The sequence below is a fragment of the Globicephala melas genome, chromosome 3, assembly GCF_963455315.2.
Source record: "Globicephala melas chromosome 3, mGloMel1.2, whole genome shotgun sequence".
In the NCBI taxonomy this organism is placed as follows: domain Eukaryota; kingdom Metazoa; phylum Chordata; class Mammalia; order Artiodactyla; family Delphinidae; genus Globicephala; species Globicephala melas.
In genome coordinates this window covers 51,493,451-51,513,017 of record NC_083316.1, presented here as the reverse complement: position 1 = coordinate 51,513,017, position 19,567 = coordinate 51,493,451, and the positions used below count along the sequence as shown (strand labels likewise).

At 35.4% G+C, this 19,567-nt stretch overlaps 1 protein-coding gene across 1 annotated transcript in view; it reads left to right on the top strand.

Annotated features, from left to right (window-relative positions):
- The window catches only part of ADAMTS6 (ADAM metallopeptidase with thrombospondin type 1 motif 6), a 273,337-nt gene that overhangs the window by 219,139 nt on the left and 34,631 nt on the right, over positions 1-19,567 (top strand). The window contains exons 19-21 of the mRNA XM_030844206.3: positions 2,120-2,283; positions 2,709-2,847; positions 18,376-18,505. Of these exons, the coding sequence (XP_030700066.2) occupies positions 2,120-2,283; positions 2,709-2,847; positions 18,376-18,505 (433 nt within the window). The remainder of the gene's footprint in view (positions 1-2,119; positions 2,284-2,708; positions 2,848-18,375; positions 18,506-19,567) is intronic.

Genomic DNA, 19,567 nt, shown 5'->3' with positions numbered 1-19,567 from the left:
CTCACCAGCACATTCTTTTATTTATTTATTTATCTATTTATTTATTTATCTATCTATTTATTTATTTATTTTTGGCTGTGTTGGGTGTTAGTTGCTGTGCGCTGGCTTTCTCTAGTTGTAGTGAGCGGGGGCTACTCTTCATTGCAGTGCAGGGCCAATTCTAATATGCTATTAGATTGCTATAATATGTTAATAGATACATATCTGGAGTGCATGCTCAGCAGTTGTGGCACGTGGGCTCAGTAGTTGTGGCTCGTAGGCTCTAGAGCACAGGCTCAGCAGTTGTGGTGCACGGGCTTAGTTGCTCCGCGGCATGTGGGATCTTCCCGGGCCAGGGCTCGGGCCTGTGTCCCTTGCATTGGCAGGCAGATTCCTGACCACTGCGCCACCAAGGAAGCCCCAGCACGTTCTTTATTGTTCTAATAAGTGGAAGGTCTTTCAGGCCCTTGTGTAGAATATAGTCAGCTGATAGGGTTTTTGCCTTATATACTATATCCACTTTTGAATGTCCACTTCTGTGAACTTTTGATCCCTTCCTCTTCTCCCTGCTTCCACCTCCTGCTGATAAGTGCTACCAGGCCCTGCAGCACCACAGTGCTCTCTACAACCATTTGGGAATTTTTATTGAAAGTCACTAAATCGATAGCTTAATACAGGCAAAATTGAGTCTTTACAAGAACAGTTTATTTCTCTCCACTTGTTTAGATCAGCCTTGATGATTTTTATTAAAATTTCATAATTAACTCCACTAAGGGTTTGCCTGCCTTTTGATAGAATTATTACTAAGTATTTTTATATTTTTCGTTGCCACTGAGAATGTCCTTATTTAAAACTGCTTTATAACTGCTCTTCCTGATGTAGTAATACAACTGACTTTCATATATTGATTTTTATATCAAAACTTGCCAAACTTTCTTATTAAATGTCCTATTTTTCTATAATTTCTTTTAGATTTTTTACATTAAGATGAAAATTATATCATCTTAAAAAAAAAAAAAACTGAGTCTTTTGGCTCTTCTTTTCCTTCCTCATTGCCTTTATTTCTTTTTTTTCTACTCTGTTACACTAGCTAGATCCCACAGTCAATGGTTGAATAAAAGTGATGGTAACAGGCATCCTTAACTTTTTCCTGATCTTAAAGAAAATGCCTTCAACATTACATCTTTAGGTTTGATGTTTACTATACATTTTTGTTTGAGTGTTTTTGTTTGCCTTTTATAAAATTAACGAAGTTTCACGCTTTCCTAGTTTACTAAAATTTCTTTTAAATCATATATGAATATTGAACTTTTTAAAATGCTTTTTCTGCCTCTGTTAAGGTAATCATCTGCCTTTCTTCCTTTAATAATATGAAAAAGTATATTAATTGATTTTCTATTATCAAACCAGCATTGCAATCCTGGGATAAGCTTACCTTACTTCTGATGTATTAACTTCTATATTACTTTATGCCAATTGCTAATATTTTATTTAATTACTTACATTTTGCATGTTTGTTCAAGAGTGCTGTTGTTGCATAATTTTTACTTATTTGACTGGCCAGGTTTGAACATGAAAATGCTGGGCTCATAAAATGAGATTGGACATATTCTCTTTCTCTATCCTCTTGGAAGAGTTTTGTGAAAAACTGAAATTATTTTTTCCTTGAATGTGTGGTAGAACTACTCTGTACAAAGTTGTCTGAGTCTGATGTTTTCTTGTGGGAAAACTTTTATTGACTTTGAATAATCTAATATGCATTTTTTGGTATTTTCTGAGACACTAATTCACTGGCAGGTGAATCATAGTACTTCTACTTTACCAAATTATATAGCATCATTATCTATGAGAAAGAATGTACTTACTGAATTTCTACCAACGGTGGCTGGAGATTACTAAATATTTCTGTTTCTGTGGTAGGATTCCTGGCACCTCATTAGAAATCACTTCACAATGTATATCTAAGTAACAAAAAATAAATTGTTGGTGTTGTCTGTAAAAAAAAAAAAAAAAAAGATTCCCATCTCGAAATGGAAATAGATATTCATTGTACACTTCAGTGCAATGATCAATGAGTGACATTGTGGTAAATGAAGTTTCACATTTTTAGGTAGACAGTGATTTTTTTTTTTTTTTTTAGCTTTAAAATCTGAAGGGGATGATTACTATATTAATGGTGCCTGGACTATTGACTGGCCTAGGAAGTTCGATGTTGCTGGGACAGCTTTTCACTATAAGAGGCCAACCGACGAACCAGAATCCTTAGAAGCTTTAGGTCCCACCTCAGAAAATCTCATTGTCATGGTAAATATGCCTTTGCCGCTTCATTTCTAATCTTTGTAATCTGCCCTGTGAAGTAGGAAGGGGCAGGCTTTATCATTTGAAATTAAAGTGGTGAAATTAAAGTAAATAAAGGTAAAATGGTCTGCCCAAGGGTGTAAAAGTCTGTGTAAAGTTAAGACCATAGTGCTCTTTCCATATGACTGATCTTTTCAATGCCTGCTTGAATAATATTTTTATAACCAAATAAGGCAAATGAGAGAAATGGCTCCAAATTACCCATGAAAACGGAAGTAGAAAATTCAGTATAACTGCATGTGTTCTAAAAGTTGTCTTAAATTTCCCTTAAGACTTATATTATGACATTTTCTTCTTCAAAAGAAATAGTAAATATCTGAATAAAGGCTCATTGTATTTTAATTATCTTCACCAGTTGTTTTCAATGTCAGGTTCTGCTTCAGGAACAGAATTTGGGAATTAGGTATAAATTCAACGTTCCCATCACCCGGACGGGCAGTGGAGACAATGAAGTTGGCTTTACATGGAATCATCAGCCTTGGTCAGAATGCTCAGCTACTTGTGCTGGAGGTAAGACACCCACTAGGCAGCCCACCCAGAGGGCAGGATGGAAAGCAAAACATTCTGAGCTATGCTTTTGTTTGCTAAAGAAGCTAATTGGAAATATTTCTTGCAGGTTTGCTTCAAGCTGTAATTTAGCAAAAGAAACTTTGCTTTAATTATATTATATTCCGTTTGTTTTTAACCTCATGTAATTTGTACAGATTTGTTGGTAAAATACATCTTGGCACAATGAGTGTCTCTGCTGGTGCTTCTCCCAAGACTATCTTGAAGGTGGGCTGTTTGCTTTTCGTGAACACATTCTTGGTAAAGAACATCAAGAGTTTTAAATAAGAAAATGAGCAAGAATCAGACGGCACAGATGTAACGTCTTGTAATGGGGGATGAGAATGTATGTCTGTGTGCTTGTGTGTTTGTGTTTGTGTGCTTGTATGTTTCCCACAATACTATTCAAACTCCCTTCTGCAGCCATCCAAGTTAAGGGGCTATATACTGGGATACTACAATAATTACTGGTGTCTGGGTCTCTGGGTTAATGGTGTTTGCAGACCCCATGATAGTCCCTCAGAGAGGTAGCTGCTAGGCGGTGGTTGGTGATGTGTTGGTTGTCCCATGTGCGTTTTTCATGGGTGCCTTTTCCCCACAATTTACTCTATTCCTAATCCTCCTCCCTCTAGTGGCCACCAATGCAATTCTTTACCTCTGGCTGGGAGAGCAGGACAGTTGGCTTCCTTCAAAGCCAACACCCTTGCTGCTGCATGGACTGGTGAGTAGAAGTGCTGTGCAAGCAGCATCTTCCTTCTCTCTGGAGACTAAATGCATCGCCTCCACCGTACACCTTGGTCCCAATAGGCAAGGAGACAAAACCTATCCCTCAGGCCTGCGCTGGACTAGAGCACCTCACCATTCCGAAAGCAAAGATTAAATTTTGAATAGTGATATTTAGAATGGGAGAGATGGAACTAAAGTGAATCATCCCATTTTACCCCGTATTCCAATGTTTTACCTATTTTTCCTTTCTGAACCGCTCAGAAACACATGATGTACATGGACTTCATCCTATCTTGTCCTGTACTCACTGACTCTCTAAACACTTCTGATTCTCAAAGCTTGAATCAGAGAAATTATTTTCACAGAAGTGAATAATCACAATAATACATTCAGTAATTTTAGACTCATACAAAATTAAATCATGGATAAACTCCAACTTAAGTAGTAAACACTATGCAAAAAAAAGCAAATGAACAATAATAATGTTTTCCTCCTGTGTGAAGTGTCATGAAACATGGTTATGTGTAATCTGTGGCATATTTAAAAAGATCTCTAACTCCCATCCGTTTTATGTATAAAATGGCTGGTGATTTATAAAGTTTTAAAAACTATAGGGCTTTACTATTTCTTTTAACAAAATAAAGGATATTTGAAATTAATTGTTCAAGTGAATGCCATTATATTATAGTGGCATTTATATATATATATATATAATATATATATATATATATTTCTTTGTTCCAATTAAATTCCTTTTTATTTAATCTATAAATTAACTTTCCCCTTTTCACATACCAAAAAGAAGTCTTCATGATAACAGATAATACATAATTCAGGCCCTGAGGTAAGGTGGGATAAACTTATTAAAGAATCAAAATAATTTAAAGTTCAGGAAATCTAATGAAGTAGTCTAAATGTCGAGGTTGATTAGCTTGGAGAAGAGAAGGCTGAGGGAAAGTATATTATGATAGTATCTTCAAGTATGTGACAGAATGTTGAATGGGAGGTTCTTAGTGCCTGTTCATCTTTGTACTGGAAATTGCTATATTTGGGGATGGTTTAGATTCAGTCTTGTCTGAGGCCAAGGAGGGATTAAGTGAATTCTCAGTGTTCCTTCTAACTCTATTCTTCTGTTCAGAAAGGAGATAGTCCAACAAAAAAGGGGTGGGGGAGAAGGCCAAGAGAACTGAATTTAGAAGAAAAACTATGATTTTATTAAAGTAAAGAAGTATGAAAAATCTGAATGTGTGTTATTCTTTTCCATAACACTTGTATTGAGAAATCATAATAGAAGAGTGATTTCTTGTGATGGGGCATAAAAGAAAAGAAAAACAAGGAGGGAGCAAAGCCCCTGGAAAGAGAATTTTCTCTTTATTTTTTATACTTCTTTCTTCTCTTCTGGAGCTACTAATCCTAGATATTTGAGGTGGTTCTGGGAACTGTAATTCTGCTCAGTTGTGAGTAAAAAGCCTTGCCTTGTTTGGAAGAGAGATGTACAGTGTTTGAAAATCAGCAGGCATAGTGTGATGAGCTGCATTTCTTGGTAAGTGGTTCTCAAAGTGTGGTCCCCGAACCAGCAGCATCAATGTCACCTGAAAATTTATTAGAATGCTAATTTGGGGGCCCCATCTCAGACCTACTGAATAGAGTCTCTCTTTGTGGGGCCCCAAAATCTATGTTATAACAAGTTCTCCAAGTGATTCTGATGCTTGCTCAAGTTTGAGTACCACTGGTCTTGGTTGACAGAGAAACTGAAACAGCACTCTAGACACATAGAATCCACGTCCTCATCACTGAAGTCTATGCATCTTTCTAGACTCATTTTGTATCTAAAACAATGTCTGGAACATACTAGGAACTCAATAAATGCGTACAGATAAGTGAATGAACAAAAGGAATTAATTATTTTGGCAATTATATATTTGTGTTATTCTTCCCAGTGTGGGAAATGAGAGTTTAGAATTGTTATTTTTTTTGTAAGGTGGGGCAAAGCAATTGTCAGGGAAAGATAGTATAATTTTGATTATATTCTTTTGTTTACTTTGAATAGGTTGGAAATATTTCCTAGAATATAGAGTACAGATATCAATTATTGGAGTTATTCTTCCTACACATACCCCCACTTTTAACCCAAGGTTCTTTAAATACAGGAGGCTTAGGATTGAGGAAAGGAAAATCCCTTAGGACTCAGGAATCTTGATCAAAGAGAGAGCCAGAGTCATCTGCTCAGTAATGGTAAATGGAACTTCATCTGTTGTTAAGGAATCTTTCAGGAAAAAGTCATTTCTTCTCAGTTTTCACTCAGAAACTAAAGATGAATACTAACGTGTGTTCTTAACAGGGATACTCCACTCTCATCTTTCCAAAGTGGTGCTAGGTATCTTGATACTGCCAAAACTTTTTAAAATGGAAAAAGAGGGAACAAGAAAGATCTCAAAGAACTTTCTATTGCAGTCTCACAAGACTGTTCAATGTTCTCACGACCTTTGGACTTTGAGTTTGGGAGCAATGTTGATATTTTCTCTTACGAGATCTTTTAAGATAAGAAGTTTTGAGATTGTTTTTCTGTTGCTTAGCAGACCCAGTGACAAATCTAAGACTGCAGGAAACACTGCTAGTGATTCAGTCCAAGAAATGGTCTTTTCTCTGAGTCAGTGCTGACACACTTCCTTAGCCTGAATAAGAACATTGAGATGCTGTGGAGTGTTGTCTTCAGGATAAATGTGATTTTTAAGATACAGTTATGCCTTTTCCATTGAGACAATTAAAACTGGACTATTTTCTGAACCATTGTTACTCCCACTAGAGTTTTGTTTCTATACTCTGTAATTAATATGACTCCTAAATTTATATACTACTATTGTATTCGTGATTAATGTGTTGATTGATAAAGCTTGGCTAGGTAGTGAGAACTGTACTATTTTAAAATACAAAGCTTTAGGAGTTTTTTTAAGTAGTAATTTATGCTGATACGCCTTTGCACTGTGACTTTTAAAGATTGAAAAAATGATGTTTATTCATATTTTGATTTTAGTTATATATACTCTCTTTTTACTGATGTTTGGCTAGATGTGTGGTTTTCAAGTTGTAGTGTGCATCAGAATCACCTGGAGGGCTTGTTCAAACAAGATTGCTACGTTCTGCCTCCAGTTTCTGATTTGGTAGGTCTGGGGAAGACTCCAAGAATTTGCATTTCTAACAAATTTCCAAGTGATGCTGGTGATACTGGTTCAGCAACCATACTTCAAGAAACATTGGGCTAGATACTTAGATTTCATAAAATAAATGTCTATTAAAACAAATTAACATATCCTTTAGGTAATAATCCATATTACAGTTGTAATCACATTACACCTAGTGTTTTTAATGATAAATGGTTCTAGCTCAGCTGTGTAATGACAAATAGAACTTTACAGTTTATGAAACATTTTTTGGTTCGCTGTTTCATTTGGTTATTCTCAATAGCACCATGAGACAGGCACTGCTATTGTTTTTCCTGTTTTACAGTAATACTCAAGTGAAGTAACGCTGAAGTCAATTTCTTTTTTTTTTTAATGTAGCATTTTCTCTCGTAATAAAAATGGTCCTTTACGTTGAAGAGAGCTTTTTCATCAGTTGACATCATCAGTAGAGCAACATGATATATTCCCCACTCAAGAATTTCTCCTTTACTAGCTTGAAATTTCATTTTTTCAAATGCTTTCCCTAAAGCAATGATTCTCAGTTTTGGCTGCACATTGGAATCACCTGGGGAACTTTAAACAATTTTGACGCTTGGGCCCGCCCCCAGAGATTCCGATTTAAGTGCTTGGGAGTATGGTCTGGGCATCAGATTTTTAAAAGGTCCCTAATGTGTAGCCACGGTTGAGAAGTACTGCCTTTGAGGCTAATTGAAGGTTTATTTAGTCTTCAAATAATTTACATTCAGATGCAAATACCTCTGGGAGCATTACTAACTCACACCTCTGTTATTAGTTGGCTACTAGTGGAATGCAAACGATTTAGGTATAAGTATCTGGGGTGGGAAAGTAACTAGGGACATCAGAGAAGGAAATGAAAAAAGTGGTAGAATACCAATTAATTTCATAATTTTGTTTAGTGTGGCCATTGGCCTTCAACATGCCTTTAGAAAGCATTTTTGTAGTTTAGTTTATTTACATGCTTCTTTACCTGATAGATCATTTATAAGCATCTAATTAATGCTTTCAAAACTGACCGAAATTGTGCTAAATATCATTTCTTGGCCTTTTGGCTAAGATCAAGTGCAATTGTGCTAAACAGATTTTCCAAAATTCTTTCTTCTCATTTCAAGTTTCTGTGGTACTTAGGGAGCTAAAATGAATAAGTGGTTATGTACTTAACCAACTTTAATTTAGACTCAAGTCAGAATATGAGGCCCCTGTTTTAACTCAACATTTGTGAAAACTGATAACAAACTTTTTTTTTCTCTTTGTGACTTATAGTTGTAATCAGAGAAGGCCTTTTATTGTTTTAGGAAATTGTTGTTTTTGTTAGGGAATGAATTTTTGCAAAATGCAGCAGTATTCATGATAATTTCCTCCCCTATCTTTCTGGATGTGCTCTCATTTCCCACTATTCAAACCATTCCCCTTCCACCCCCACCCTTCTCCCCGACCCCCCCCCCCCCCCCCCCCGCCCAACTCCTCCTCTTATTTAATACAACCCTTAGGCTTTAAAGCAAAACTTCCAAAACCAATTAACTGAGAGTTGATGCTGTACTGTTGTACCTGTTCTGTTAGGAAAGAAACCTTAAGGATCCTTTAGTTGTGCAAAGAAAGGTCAGAAATACATATGTATTTTCATGTATTAGTTTTACATTTATACTGTAAATAAACAGTCTTCGTCCTGCAATCAGTTCTACTGACACTTTTGATTACTTTCTTCAAACTGTTTTTTCTAGGCTTTTCTTTCTCTTTGTACAAAAAATTGCATACCAATTTGGTCAGGTTTCTGCTGACAAAGGCATCTCTCTGCTAAACATTCATTGCTTAGCAGCTCAGGGGTAAAAAAAAAAGATAAGCTAAAGCTATGCTTAGATGGAAGTCTGGGAGGGGGAGACAGGTTTATTTTTAGAGGCAATTTTGATTTTGTTTGAAGATCAAAGGGCACAGATTTTTCTTACTTATACAATGGAGTGTTTCAGGAATGTTTCTAATCAACTGTCTTTGACCATTTAGAATGTTATTACTTTTTCTTTTACATTTACATAGCCTAATTAATTTTTATTGTGTGCTTGACGCTCAAATTTTATAAAGACGCTTGTTTTATTTGTTATTCTTTTTCTTCCCTGGATGGCATCTTAAGCCTAATGTGGTGTGTGTGTGTGTCTGTGTGTGTGTGTGTGTGTGTGTGTGTGTGTAGCATATAAGTTTTAAAAATTTTTTCTATGTTTTTCCTCTTTTTAACTAGGGCAAATTCTTTTTATTTTACTTTTTGTGGTTTCACCTGGCTCACCTGGATTCTTATACATATTGAAACTGGTTTCTACTCTTTAAGATTTTTAAGATGCTTTACATAGTTTCCAAGTACTATTTGTATTTTCCTGATTTAGGGCCATATTTTTCACAATGCCCCATAGTACCCCAGGACACTACAGCAGACTCACAGAGGCACTGCAGAATATTGTACGTTTTCAATAGAAACACAGTGACACGGTCATACACCATACAAATTATTACTATTGAGTTGTTTGGACCTAACTACTTAATAAGTGAAACTCAGATATTTTTTTTTTCTGCCTGGGAGGGCTGTGAAAAAAGTACTGGGACACTAAGAGTACTGTGAACCAGGAAAGTTTGAGAACTCTTGATTTCAAATGAGTGTCAGTAAAGTTGGATAAAAATTAGTCACCTAACTTCCTTTCAGTAGATGGTGAACTTCATTTCCTAAGAGGAAAAAAATGCATATAAACTCCTTATTCAGGGTCCTGGTGATGTTCAGAGTTTAAAAATGGAGACTCTTCTGCACTTCCATTAAGAAACTAGAGGTTTTGAGTAATATGTAAATTTCCCCTTCATATCTGTATTAAGTATATCTTCTGATGTGCCCTCCTGAATATGCTTCCTTCCTCTGTCTCTGTTAGTTCAGTTTCAGGTTAGTGGGTGATTAAAGCGAAAGAAAAAAGAGAGAGAAAAGAAAAAGAAACTATATATTTAAAAGAGCCCCTGATAGCAAATTCTCCCTTGCAGTTTACTACCTAACAAGTTTATGTAATAATCCACACTATTCCATTTATTAATAATAGACTTTTCAAATTATTTTAATGAATCTATCATGCAGATTACCTCGCCCCTTTAGAAAGCTGGATATTTCTACATTGTTTCTATGGAAGCACTTTATGTTAATGTTACATATTTTATTGTTTCCAAGAATGATACAACAGAACTATAATTGTGCACTTAAAAGTACGTAAGTCCATTCTAAAATAACAATTTTAAAAAGTAATTATTAGAAAAATATGATGCAGTCTTTTTGCCAGTACTAATATCTGACTGAAAGAGAATAGCTCTCAAAGTACCAGATAAAACAAAGGCAAATGCTTTACATATTCACAGATGTCCTTTTAATTTCTTTGCTAATTCTAACATGGCTAACATATTTAACATCACTAATAATGGTCAACTGACCATTAACACTTGTATTGCAGCTTATAAAGGACATATTCACTTAACTTGGAAAGAAACTCAAAAGTGGAGGGGTCCCAAAATGGAACAGAGGAAAACAAAATTCAATTGTTTTTCAAGTTTCAAAATAGACTTGATTTTCAAGTTTCAAAATAGACATTAATAAGTCAAATCTTATAATTGTTTGCTTAACTTTAATTTAGGAATTACCATCCAAAATTTACTTTGAGTTAAGTAAAAGATACCAGATGGAAATTTTAGTTTGAATAATTGAAAGCCCTTTAGTCATTGTCATTTCTTTCCCTTTGAAGAAATATAGTTATATAATTAGTTTTTAAGAAAAATTCCCTATAAAAGATATTTTCTGTGTGAGGTTGTACTATTGTTCGAAACTATGAGGGTCCTTTTACATTTGGTTCCTGTATATACCAAACTTAGACGTAAAACAGATCACTGTGATATTTTTAATGATACACGTCCCTTGTAAAACGTGACTTGAGTTTACAAGGAATAAAGATTTGCATCAGCTTTGTTCATTATTCCATAATTTTCTCTTTGGTCTTTGAAAAATAAAATATTTGTAAGACTAGACAATAGTCTATCATTGCATTGACTGTGGCATTCCCCTGTTCACTCTCTCCTATCATCCCCTTCTTTCAGTTCATTTTCAATGTTGAGAAGGAAGAGTACCCTTTAACATATGGGATTAGTTGTACCAGGCATCAGAGCAGGGCACCTGTGAACATCACAGCTCCCAAAAGCCTATGCTCTGTAGCCATCAATTGCACCTGGCTCAGTTCTCCTGCAACATGCCCTTGAGAGGGCTACTCCTCTAGGTAAACTCATGCTCTTGGCTGGTTCATGCTTCGGAAGTTAATATGTTTTTTTCTTTTATTTGTCTCTAATAATTATTTCTATTTATCTTTTTCCTTAAGTATGTAGCTTCCCCTATAGAATACACTTTTTAAAAAAATTCTTTGAATTCTCCTGTATATTTTCAATATAATTTAAGCTTTCTAACTTCTTGTAAAAAATTTACATATGAAAGTTTAGCTTGATAACCTGACATTTTTTACTGTTTACCCTTGCATATTGTGGCTTGCATTTTTCTCTAGTGTTAAGATTTATAACTGAGGGCAAGAAATCTGTGCTAACCTAAAACACTCCTAATGCTGTTTTCCTTCCTCTTCCATTTCATTTCTGTTGCTTTAGAGATTATATTCTTCTCTAACATGAATAGGGCCGGGATACATCTTACTCACTGAAAAACTTGGGTAAGGCTGAAACCAAAGTTTAAGTGCCTTCCTATTGTATTTATGATCTGTGTGTCACAGGTCATGTTTCACTTCACTGAAATTTTGTCCCAAATCTCATTTTTGACAATCATAACACTATGCATCTTTACAAGGTATTATGCATAAAATACTTTGGGAAAAAATAAAACTTCTTGTAATGATAAGCATTATCATCCTGATTATATAGGATCTTATGATATTATTATTCCCATTTTTTATCTAAATAAAATTAAGATTTTAGTTTAAAACTATACAGCTTGTTTATGATTGTGTCCTTGTTATAATTCAAATCTGAAATATTTGCTCTTTGGTTCCAAGAAAAGGATTCTATATATAATTAAAGAAAAGCTTCTTATTGGTAATAAATCCATCACAATGTAAGGAAGAAACTCAAGACCTCCTTGTACTCCAGCATCATTCCTCTAAAGTGTTTAATGAAATACCCAAAACAAATAAGCTCCTACTGAAGTTCATGGAAATTCCTTTTTAGTATAATATGGGTTAATTCTTTATATTAAGAAACTTGTCTCTCACAAAGTCCTATTTCTAGTTAGTGTTCTGCCTTTTGACATGTCTAACCCCTTTGATACGTACCTCGCACTGCTAAGAAATGAGACACTGAAACATGACGCAGAACCAAATGGAATCTAACAAATGCCTGTTTTCCAGACTTCTTATTCTGTAGAGGACAGGGGAAAAGCAGATCTAGAAGGGGGAAAAATGAACAATTGAATTGTGGAGGAAAAAAGAAAAGACAACTTTCATAGAATTTTGGATCTGAAAGGAACATCAGAAATCATCTAATTTTTTGGTCTCATTTTACAAAGGAGAATGAAAACTTGCCTTAGATCATTTATCTAAACTGCCTAGAACTCAAAAAGAGGTAGTAACTAAACATGACAGAAGTCAGAGTGAGAAAAAAATATCGTAACAAGATAAAGTGAAAGGGAATTACCTCAGACATTTGGCTATGAGAAGAGTTCTTAAGATCCATGAAGATAAAGGAAAGAGAAATCAGACAGCAACATAACAAAATGAAGGAACTGTTAAATTAGAAATATTACATCTGAAAGTGCATTGTTTTATTAGATAAGGTAGGTTCCATAATATAATTATAATGGTACTTGTTTTATCCCCTCCCTTCATTATTAATGTAATCTCATTGAGGTCAAGTCTGTCTCACTCATTTTCCCCCTTATGATAATGAAAACCCATGGCTTAGACTTAGTAGGAATTCAATGAGTTAAGCTAGACCTTTCCATGGAAGAGATTACTGTTAATTTATAATGAGTAGTCAGAATTCCCTCCAGGGATAGTGTGATTTCAAATAAACGCAGTATATGTATGCGCCACCCTACCTTACCATCACTAAACAGAGTTGTTCTGGAAAAATAAATATTTTTAGAGCTGCATTCTCCTTTTCTTAATCCTGCTTCCTTGAGACATTTAATTTTGCTTAAGACAGAAGGGAAGACGCTGGAAAGGCAGAGAAAGAAAACCTTTGGGAGATAAAAACTAGCAGGAGGCTCTTGAGAAGAAGGAAGCAAATGGGTGGAGCTGATTGGTACCCTGATGCCAGCTGTTAGATCCAAGGCAGATGGACTTTGCTCTGCCCTACAAATGCTTATGTCTGGCCAGTAATCACACAGCACAGCAGCCAGATTCCAGCCGTGAAAGGCAGAGCAGAGAGACATTTTTTTCCTGGCACTTGTTGCTCTCTGGATGCTATCTGCACTGAAGATTTAGATTAAATTAATGTTGTTGGCCATATGCTCTGTATACTGTGGTTATATAGTGTTGTCTTGGTTGCTAGCTACTTTGGATGCTGTGGTTAAGCAAATTGTTGCCTTAGCCACCAACCACATTTGTACTGTAAGCTCTGACTTATTAACTTTTTCCCCCCTATTCTTCAGAAAACGGTTTCTTGGGTAGATAGGATGTGCTTTGCCACTAGGTTAAATTATCTAGATGTTGATTAGCCCATCAATCCCAAAGTTACACTTTTCCTTTCTGTCTTTCCCTTACTGACTTACATGTAGTTACAGACTGCTCACTTACCAATTGAATCGTCTAGGACTGAAATGCTGGTTCTTATGAGTAGATTTGAGAAGACCTAGAAGATCTTTCTCTTGCCCTTAACCTCTCCCACATCCTTCTTGGTTTAATACATATCACTCTTTCAAATGAGATTCAGGTGGTAATTTCTGTGCATTAAGTGCCCTCTCTCTACTTTTAAAATGATGAACTACCCTGAGAAAGCAATAAATTGCTAAATATTGTTACACATGAACTTATTAAATGATTTAATTATCTGAAAGAAGAGAGATGGGACATGAGAACATTGAGCAGCTTATAAGAAGAGTAGGAGAGGGACTGAAAAGGAGGCAAGAAATGAAGAGGAGGAATGGTCTCTAAAGTCTTCACTCAGGATTGGCTCTGCAGCTGTTGAGCAAAAGACCCTATATTCTTGAACCATCACCATTTCCTAGAGTAAGCACAACAGATGAAGGGCTCCATATAGGACTCACTCGCAGCTTGGTGGACTTCTTGCTCATTTTCCTATGGTGTATGCTACTTCAAAATACTAAATGCCATTTCTTCATGTGTAGCTTGAGCAGTGATTCAAGTTGGGTACTCCTTCCTCCCATTGGACAGCAGAACCTTTGATGGGCAAGTAGATCATCTGTAACTTTTAGCAGAAATTAAATATAAGATCTGACAAATTTAAACTTCCAGGTTAAAAATAAGAGTTATATTTCCGTGTTAAGAACCATCTTTGGTATCAAAGAACCAAAATGGTAAGCAAATTAAAAGACTCTAAACAGGATACACCCATTTTAGAAAGTTTAAAGTAAATATATATTGATAATGGCATCTCTGTACTTAAATTTTGTAATATGAAACCATTAAAGTTTTTTTTTTTTTTTAAGCATGGAAGAGGAATTGCGTTTAAAAACAGAATTGGGTATAGAATTTGCATGCCAGTAACTTCAGGTGTTTAAGAATAAATATAATTAGTGCAATTTTAAGTTTGACCAATTAAATTCTGCAGAACACCTGCATATCTCCAGGGGATATGGGCACTAAGCCACCAGAATTTTGTTTTTGATTAGGCATATACTGACTGGTCATACGGACATTTTATGTTTTGGGTTATAAACTATACATCTTTAGATTTGAAAGCATAGTGGTTTTGTGTAACTGGATGTAATTATTCCTGAAAGGTTTAAATCAACTTCTTAGCAATGTTTTACAGATTACTTTAAAAGAAGCTATGTACAAGAGGGTTGATCATATAAAAAGATTCTAAACTCAATCATTTCTCTTGTTGACTTGGTTTAGATTATTTCCAGTTGATCTGTGTTTTCTAAAGCTAAAAGCTGCATTCTCTTTAATCCAAAAGTATGTGTTGAAAAATCCATCCAATTAGGTGCATTGGTTTAGAGAGTTATTCTGTTGCTGCTGATTTAAAAAGAAAAAAAAAAATTCTGTAAACCTGCCAAGTGTGGGGGTAAAAGTTGGAAGGAGATTTGTGCTATTGAAGGGAGATAGTTCAGCATTTTAGGAAGGTTTGGAATAGATTACTAGTATAGTCAGTCAGTTCTCGAGTGTGAAATACCACACTGTCTAATATGACATTTTAGAAGAAAATTAATAAAAGATGAATGCAAGGAAAATGCATCTTTGTAAAATACAGTTATTTCAGCTGCTTATTCAAGGACTTTAATTTTTACTTCATAAAAAATAGCATTCTGAAATTATGAAAGTGAAATGTACCCCTAAATTCTAGTTTTTAAGAAGTCTGAGAGGCATGACAAAATTAAGTCAATTTGTAATTCTCAGCACTTAGCTCAATATCTCATAAGAAGTACAGTGCCTTGTATTCAGTAATTATTCTCTATTGAATGAATGAATGGATGAATGAATGAATGAATGACCTGCCAACCATATTTAGCTGGCATTTTTAGTTTGTGTACTATGTAATTTTAAATTAATTACTGGATCCCACCAAAGAACAAAATAACCTTAAAAATAAAGGTCCAGGGCTTCCCTGGTGGCGCAGTGATTGAGAGTCCGCTTGCCGACGCAGGGGACGTGGGTTCGTGCCCCGGTCCAGGAGGATCCCACATGCCGCTGAGCGGCTGGGCCCGTGAGCCATGGCCACTGGGCCTGCGTGTCTGGAGCCTGTGCTCCGCAACGGGAGAGGCCACAGTAGTGAGAGGCCGCAGTAGTGAGAGGCCCGCGTACAGCAAAAAATAAAAATAAAAAATAAAGGTCCAAAGCAAAGATATGAGATTGTGGATAATTTTTATTTTGTTCTTTCTGGTTTTGTGTATTTTCCAAATTTTTAACAATAAATGTTATGTAGCTGAAGTTTTTCAAGATCATACATGGCTAGAATTTCTCTTAAAATCAAATGTAAATCTTACCTCTAATAACTAATATCTCATCTGTGATTCAAATTGCAGAAGCCTTGCTTTTATATTAAAGGCTACTTTTAAAAACTAATGTCATTATAACCAAACAACATTTCTACGATTTTTAAAGGAAGTAGAATTTTATCTTAACCTGTAGAAACTGAATTGATGTTTCTGCCACTTATATAAAGCAATATCAGTTCCATTTTGTAGTGTTGAAAATGTTTATCCTCCCTCAGTAAAATAAAATAAAAATAAAAAGTTTATCCTTTTCTGAAAAACAACCGAGATACTAGCTTGAATGCCAACTTCCTTATTGCAAGTTTAATCATCTTTTTTTAGTTATTAAATGTATTTATAAAAGTTGGCTGAAGTTGTAAATCCTTTGTGTAAGTGGATGTTTTGAGTCTCCCCCCTCCAAGTATAATTATATTTGAATGGATATTTTAAAAAATAACCATGCTAACCTATAAAAGCAGTCCCCTGCTCCTCCTGATAGGAGCAAGTATTGAACCCAGGTAGATGGCTATTCTGAGCCACTGTGGCAGTGGGTGTTGAATCCTATGACTAATAATAGAGATTTTTGTCCAGGTGAATCACATGGACTTAGTTATCTGCCCACTGGAATGACACAGTGAGGAGATATGTGGTGAATACTGTGGAACATCTGTGAATGGGTCAAAGCTATGCCTGGTGTGAATCATTCTTCCCTCAAAAATCTAAAGTTTAATAGTTAAAAAATTCCAAACTGTTGTCGCATAAACTGAGATATTTGGCCTATTCAAGGGGTTGGGATGGAATGAATACAGCACATACTCTGAGACATTTTGCAAGTAAGTTGTTTGTCTATATTTTAAACCCCTAAATTTAGGAAAACCAAAAAACTTGATCAGTAAGAGCCTTGGGTCACTGCAAGTAATAAAATATACCTTCTTCATCTGCTCACCACCATCATGGAGGCTATGGGACTTAATGGTTTTTGCCATCAGGGAAAGAGATTTCCCTATCTTTAAATTCAAAGTGCTTAGTTAGAAGTGTGCAAAACATGATGACTGAGGTACTCCCACCTGCAGACTCCCAGGATGTTTTAAGGGACCTTGGGGAAGCATTTGGTGCGTAGCTCTTTAAGTGACAGTTTCCTTCACTGAATGGTCCTGTTTCACATTGATTTCCCTAATTTGGGGTCAAACTCTTTTCTTTAGGGCACTACTAAAAGCAACTGAGAAAAAAAAAGAAAAACTGAAGGTTTGTGTGGGGCTAGGTAGGTATGAAGCTGTAGTTGCTTGGATACTGCTAATGCTGCTTTTATAACTGGTTCTAGGTAATTTAGCCTACCGGGTTATAGAGATGGGATGGATGAGTAGGGGGATAGCTTAGTTTGTGCTTTTATTTTCAATTCTGGGAGTAAGCTGCTACCTCTATAGGATCTGGAACATTTAGCATTGTCTTGTAGATTGACTTTCCTCTGAGACCTTGATACACCTATCTTGGCTTCTTTTGATTCCTCCACACTGAAGAGAAAATGAATCTGCATAAAGTCTATTCACCAGGCATGTTTACAGATAAGTGTGTGTTTGTGTGTGTCTTCGTATTTTGTGAAATGTGAGCAAGGTGTGGTGGATATCTTTGCCAATAAATAATAAACATATATTTAGAATTTTACAAATTTTATGAGAATATTTTTAGCTGTGGCAAACAGGTTACATAGACCAATTTTTAAGAATGAGATAAGTATTTTGTAAGTTAATATTTGATGGAAAATGTGTATATCTGTTTGCCAGTGGTGTAATCAACAAGGGCCGACTCTATCAAAGCAAATAGATTACTGATGGGTTGCAGTCTAAAGAGGCTCACTGCAGTCTTTAAATTCTAGACTTGTGGGCTTTCAGAGAAATAAATCTGTAAATGGAAGGAGAAAAAATGAAATGTGTGAATGTTGCGTGTTCCTAACAAAGACTAAATTGATTGGATTTGTCCTACAAAATATTAAAAAGTAAATTTGTCCCTAATGTTTTGTTTTTACATAGATATCCAACCATTGTTTTGCACTGAAATGTATATTCATACATTTTATCTGATGATATTTTGGGAAAATAAAGTTTCTTTTTTTAAAGGAAAGCATGAAGAAGAATATACAAATGGGAATACTAATTGTTTAAAATTACCAATAGTTTCTTTTCTGAACTTGAAAACAGTTATGTTTCTAAATATGAGAACAATAATTTTGCCTAAATTTGCAATATAATGACCAGGTCTTCTCTCCTTTTTAGAGGAGCAGTCAAATGTTTCTGGAACAGATAAGACAGCAGCGATCCAGTGAGGTTGATCCCCCACAGAGGAAAGCTATGCATACCTAACTTACTGGAAGGTAAACTACTCTTCAATTAATGATGTCCTCCTTTTCTCAAGGTGTCCAAAGACAGGAGGTGGTCTGTAAAAGGTTGGACGACAACTCCATTGTCCAGAACAATTACTGTGACCCTGATAGTAAGCCACCTGAAAATCAAAGAACCTGCAACACTGAGCCCTGCCCACCAGAGTAAGTAAGAGAAAGAAGTGAGAATTATTTTCTTCAAATGCAAAGAGAAAAACATTAGATATTCTTATTTGGAAACATACATTCATACGATATAAATAAATTAGGCTGAGAAAAGGGGGTAAAACATCACAGAGGGTGGAATTTTGATTCCTATTTATCCACAGGACTTAGTAATTAACCCCTTTAAAGCAGGAACTTCAATAGGTTGATCCTGGCATAGTGCTGGCGATTGTCATATTTCATTAATTCTAAAGCACATATCATTTGCATTTTAACATCTCTGAAATTAGATTCATTTTGCAATTGATGGTATCTTACAATAATAATCGGCATTATTTTTCTTTAATGGTACATAAAATAATGGTATCTTAGATCCAGTAAAATATAGTAGATTGGCGTGCGGTCCTATCTTTTCCAGATATTTATCCTAAAGGCTTAAAGACATTTTAAATGGTTTAGAAATGTTCTGTAATGGAGTATCAGTGCTTTAATTTGCTGACCCAGTTTTAAGTTCTGTCATCCTAAGGCATCCTGTCTTCTGAGTGTAGAGCACAGGCCTAGAGGTGTACTTCAGTCCCTTTCTGTTGATTAATGTAACAGTTACAACTCACTGTAAAGGGAGGTACAAGAAGAGAGCCCATCCATCTTAATGATGACTTTTTAAAAATTTAAACTTAAAAATATGAGACCTGCTATCAGTGGGCCACACTGTGTAATCTGTAGGAACAGAAAGGTTTCTTGTTTGAGCAAAAGGCAATAATTATGCGAAAAAGGACAAAGATGCTGAGTTAATCCTGAAAATACCGATCTTTGTAGAGATTTTGCCTGATTGACAATAGCAAGACAAAATATGTGTGAATGGCATTTCATTCTTGTGTGAGAAATCAGAGTAACCATTATCCCCCAGATTAGCTAATTATCCCAACATGAAATTGATAAAGAAAGCGAGTGTAGGCAAATGAGATTATGTATTCCAAGCTCTCTAGAACTGCAGAGGAGAGCTCTATAATGAAGTAAGCCTTTTTCTAAAAGTGGAGTCACAAAAATCTGGGACTTACAATG